At 36.6% G+C, this 5607-nt stretch overlaps 1 protein-coding gene across 1 annotated transcript in view; it reads left to right on the top strand.

Annotated features, from left to right (window-relative positions):
* LOC101342981 (cadherin-18-like) overlaps positions 1 to 5607 on the top strand; it is a 179365-nt gene that overhangs the window by 155015 nt on the left and 18743 nt on the right. Inside the window, exon 7 of the mRNA XM_004390939.3 lies at positions 5216 to 5272. Coding sequence (XP_004390996.3) covers positions 5216 to 5272 — 57 coding nt within the window. The remainder of the gene's footprint in view (positions 1 to 5215; positions 5273 to 5607) is intronic.

Here is a 5607-nt window from a genome sequence, read left to right as displayed (position 1 = left end):
AGTGAAGCAAATAACAGAACAATGGGCTTTGGGTGAATAACAATAAGTTTCGGGCAAGGGAGGAGGAATTCAGGTAAACAAGCCAATCAGTAACGGGTTTGGAAAAACAAGTCGTGACAAGTCTCAACATGTTGGGGACAAGTCTCAACATGTTGTGCAGCATAGAGGACTTTATACATCCATATTTTAATGGCACATAGCCCCACACTAATTCACATTCAATGTGCCTGTCAAGTTTGAAAATCCTTCTGTTAATTTCGTTGCAATCAAGGGCATTTACTGCTCATATTTGTCTCTAGGTTTACTTCTTTAGATATGTATATTCCACTTTTATACATGTTTCCATTCTTTAAAAATGAATGAGTAAAAACCACACATTTGTTTTTAATAATAAAAATACTGTATATTATCATTTTTAATCATATAAAAAAATTCTGTGGATTGTCATTTTTATCTTATTGTGGTGTTTTGAAGATTTTGATTTTTTCCGTGGTTTCATTACTAGTTTTGATGATTTATTTGCAATGTTTATTTCTACTTCCAAAAATGAAAATCATATTATTTATAAACAGCTTTTGATTTTAGCAAAACACTTAAAAAGCAGCATAGGGAAATGCTGTTTTTCCTTGTGGCTATTTGTGTTCAGTTCAAGGATCTATATCTGTAAATTTACACTGCATTGAGGGTAAGAGAAGGGAAATTTTCAAAGCTGACTATGTAGCTTTTAAAATGTGTCTTTTGGGACTCTTTCCTTCAAATTTAGCAGTTCACTATTGGAGAAATTCAGTTATTTAGTTTGATACTTGTTGGAAACCCTGGGAGATTTTTTTGAATGACTATTCTGCATTTCTTTGGCATTCTCAGATTTGTTGTAGTCAGTAATCCCATAGTTTATTTTTGTCCTTTAGACAAGAACTCACAGCTGGTGTTGTACATAATTTCTCTACTGATTATAATCATTTAAATTCCGTTTTGGTCCATGGGGCTTCAAGAGACCATTTAGCGATTTCTCCTCTTCCTAAACAAGATAGCACGCACATAATCTGTCCTGAGACTATAGTTAGAAATCAAGTCGCAAACATTCTTTAGTGGATGTGAGAGCAACTTTGCCCTGTTGAGACACTTATCTACTACTGTCAGTGAGAAGGCAAGTACACTGTTCTTATTCGCTGATGGCTCTGCTTTCTCCTGCGAGGCAAACCTGGGTTTTTCACTTGTTAGCATTTATCCATCCACTTCTGATAGAATTATATTATCCTTCATGAGAAGGAAGAGACTCAGAGCTTGACTAGTGATAATTTACAGCCTGTGTGCACTCTTGACCCTAAAATAGCAAAGTGTGAATTTCAAGTGTAGTGGTTTGTTTTACTGGGTCTTTTGCTTCAGATAGGAAAACATATGCTATTGTTCTCTCACTGGATATTTTAAACTTTTTGTGTGTGTGTGTGTGTATAATTTATTTTGATTTTATATTTTTTCCTTATGGGTTTGCCAGCTCACACCTCCTCTCGCCTTTGTATACTCCTATTCACAATAAAACTAAAGGAAGAAAAACAGAATAAAAATATTGCTAATTATACTCTTTCACGCCATTTTGTTTTGCTTTCTTTTTTTGAAAACATAGGTTCCATTGTTGTCTTTGCTTACATTACAGCTTTCCCCTGCTATCCGAAAGTAGAGCATTGCTATGAAACCTTATGTAAGCCGAAATGACGTAAAGCGAAGAAGTAATTACTATAAATTCGCAAGAGAATTTCTTTGAGCATTCTCAGACCCAAAAAATAGCTTACCAAATCATAAAAATAACACACAAAACCTAATATAACACTAACATACAGTGAAAGCAAGAATAACATGATGCTCATAGACACAGTTGAAAGCTATGGTGCCATGATGCTGAACTACTGAGTGTAGTTCCTGCGGAAGAAGCTTGGCGCTGCCACTCTCGCTGCGCAGGGTGCGTGCTGCCTCTTTCCCAGCTCGCTGCAAAACGAAGGCTGAATGCCATCTTTGCTTTTTTTCACAGAGGCGAAAATCCTCTTTGGATTTCTTTAGGTTAGCAAAAATAAGTACTAATGTACGTCTTTTGTAAAAACTAAGTAGCAAGTGGCATAAAGTGAATTTTCGAAAAGCAGAGGATATGTGTATTGCCTTGCTTGGCACTGCATGAGGTTACAGAAGACCTCTGCTCCATCTTCCACCTTAAGGCAGGTGAAATTTAAACAATTAAAAAAAATAGGGTTATGTTTTCGCTTTCTAAAGATCTCTAAGGATATATACTTATGATCTTCTGTCCCTTTTTCAGTGTTTACAAATTTGTGATCCGAAAAAAAATCTCTCCTGCTTTGACTCATCCATTTCTTACTAGAATTCATACTATATGTTAAAGGTATATTATAAATAATGGATATAAGTTTTCTCTCGGACTTCATGCTCCTATTTTTTTATAAACTGCTGTGCTAATCTCTACATCTGTAATTATTATTTTCTTGTCATATGTTAATTGTTTTATATTTAGGGTTAGATTTCTATTTTTAAAATGTCATTGTTTCTTCTTTTCCCCCCTCGACTTAAATTATCAGTCATGCAAATGCATGTTTTATTCATGATTAGAGTTCACATTTTTATTTTATATACATCTCTTATCTTTTTAAAATTTCTGATATACAGAGTCTTGTATTTACAAACATAATTAATGGCAAAGAATTAGCATTTACAATTTCAGTTTTAAAAGTGCAGAAAATAGTTTATCTCTTCATTGCAATAAGAGGTGTTTTCCTACTAAGAGTAGCAGAACAGGGCTCAAAAGAAACTTAGAATAGCTGTTATGTGGCATCTGATAAAGACTGAATATTAATAGATTGATTACAAATCTCCTTTGAGGGCCTAGTCTAGGATATCTGTATATACACATATATATACACATATATACAGAATATAATACATATATATATACTCCAAAAAAAAAAAAGCGCTACCTTAGAGTCAATTCCAACTCATAGTGACCCCATAGAGTTTCTAAAGCTATAAATATCCACAAAAGCAGACCACCACATCTTTCTCCCACAGAGCCACTGGTGGTTTCGAACCACCGACTTTCAGATGGTAGTTGACCACTTTAACCACTGCTCCACCGGGGCTCCTATGATGTTGTCGTTAGTTGCTGTCAAGTCAATTCCAACTCATAATGACTCAATGTACAACAAAAGGAAACACTGCCCTGTCCTGCACCATCCTGACAATCATTGTTATGCTTGAGCCCATTGTTTAGCCACTGTGTCAGTCCATCTCACTGATGGTCTTCCTCTTTTTCACTGACTCTCTACTCTACCAAGCATGAAGTCCTTCTCCAGAGACTGGTCCCTCCTGATAACATGTCCAAAATATGTGAGATAAAGTCTTGCCATCCTTGCTTCTAATGAACATTCTGGCTGTACTTTTTCCCAGAGAGATTTGTGTGTTCTTCTGGCAGTTCATGGTATATTCAGTATTATTCTCCAACACCATAATTCAAAAGCATCATTTCTTGTTTGGGTTATCCTTATTCATTGTCCAGCATTGACATGCATATGAGGTGACTGAAAACACCATGGCTTGGGTCAGGTGCACCTTAGTCGTTAAAGTGACATCTGTGCTTTTTAACACTTTAAAGAGGTAGTTTGCTGCAGACTTGCCCAATGCAGTGCATCCTTTGATTTCTTGACTTCCATGGGCATTGATTGTGGATCCAAGTAAAATGACATACTTGAGAACTTCAGTCTTTTCTCCGTTTATCATGATATTGCTTATTGATCTAGTTGTGAGGCTTTTTATTTTCTTTATATTGAGATGTAATCCATACTGAAGGCTGTGGTCTTTGATCTTCATAGGTAAGTGCTTCAAGTCGTCTTCACTTTCAGCAAGCAAGGTTGTGTTATCTGCATAATGCACATTGTTAATGAATCTTCCTGCAATCCTGTTGCCACATTCTTCTTCATATAGTCCAGCTTCTTGGATTATTTGCTCAGTATGCAGATTGAATAAGTATGGTGTAAGGATACAACCCTGATGTACACCTTTCCTGACTTTAAACCATGCAGTATCCACTGTTCTGTTCAACAACTGCCTCTTGATCCATGTGCAGATTCCTCATGAGCACAATTAGGGTGTTCTGAAATTCTCATTATCCACAATGTTATCCATGATTTGTTATGATCCACACAGTCAAATGCCTTAGTATAGTCAATAAAACACAGGTAAACATCTTTCTGGTATCCTCTGCTTTCAGCCAGAATCCATCTGACACCATCAATGATATCCCTGGTTCCACGTCCTCTTCTAAACCTGGCTTGTATTTCTGGCAGTTCCCTGTTGATATACTGCTGCAGCCACTTTTGAATGATCTTCAGCAAAATTTTGCTTGCATATGATATTAATGATACTGCTCAATGATTTCTGCATGTGGTTGGATCACCTTTCTTGGGAATAGGCATAAATATAGATCTCTTCCAGTCGGTTGGCCAGGTAGCTCTCTTCCAAATTTCTTGACATAGACAAGTGAGCACTTCCAGCCCTTCATACATTTTTTGAAACGTCTCAATTTGTATTCAGTCAATTCTTAGACCCTTGTTTTTCACCAATGCCTTCAGTGCACCTTGGACTTCTTCTTTCAGCACCATCGATTCCTTATCATATGTTACCACCTGAAATGGTTGAACATTGACCAATTCTTTTTGTAGAGTGACTCTGTGTATTCCTTCCATCTCTCTATATATATACACACACATATATATATAACTGGGTGCAGCAGTGAGGACACAGAGCTGCCAAACAAGCTAAAAGTGTCTGAGAATCATTCCCCAAGGGTATGAGATTTCTCTGCATCTCTTCATTGAGAATACTACTTCTGGAGTATTGTGAACACTTCTGGGCCTACTATTTTAACAATGACCCAATAACTCAGTGGAATATGTTTAGAAGACCTTGACTGGAATGGAAAAGGGATAGACAATATGTTTTATGAGAAATATTTGAAACAACAGAATGTGAGTATTCTACATGTCAGATGTGGATTTTGGTGACCTGAGAGCCTCTGAAAATGGCCAGAGAATTTGGGAAATTCTCTTACTAATTACTGTCTTTCTGAATGTAATCTACATGTTTCTGTTATTCCCAGCAATCATATTCTTATTTTATTTTAGATATAGCCATTAAATATTTTATTTTTTCAAAATAGGCAAAATGCATTATTTTGTCATAGGTTCCAATTATTTGGTCAGAAAAGGAAATAGAGGTATACAGCAGGCATTAGAGATATTGTCAAGCAGATATCTAATTTATGACTCACGTTGTTGTTCTTGTTCTTGTTAGATGCCTTCAAGTCAGTTGTTGTACCCTAGGTACAACAGAATGAAACACAACTGGTCCTGCGCCATCCTCACAATCGTTATACTACCATTGTTGCAGCCACTGTGTCAATCCATCTCGTCGAGGGTCTTCTTCTTTTTCGCTGGCCCTCTATTTTACCAAGCATGATGTCCTTCTCCAGGGACTGGTCCCTTCTGATAACATGTCCAAAGTATGTGAGACAAAGTCTTGCTATCCTCGCTTCTAATGAGCATTCTGGCT

The sequence above is a fragment of the Trichechus manatus genome, unplaced genomic scaffold (genome assembly GCF_000243295.1).
Source record: "Trichechus manatus latirostris isolate Lorelei unplaced genomic scaffold, TriManLat1.0 scaffold00357, whole genome shotgun sequence".
In the NCBI taxonomy this organism is placed as follows: Eukaryota; Metazoa; Chordata; class Mammalia; order Sirenia; family Trichechidae; genus Trichechus; species Trichechus manatus.
The sequence above is the reverse complement of the archived record's forward strand: the minus strand, read 5'-3'. Positions and strand labels throughout refer to the sequence as shown.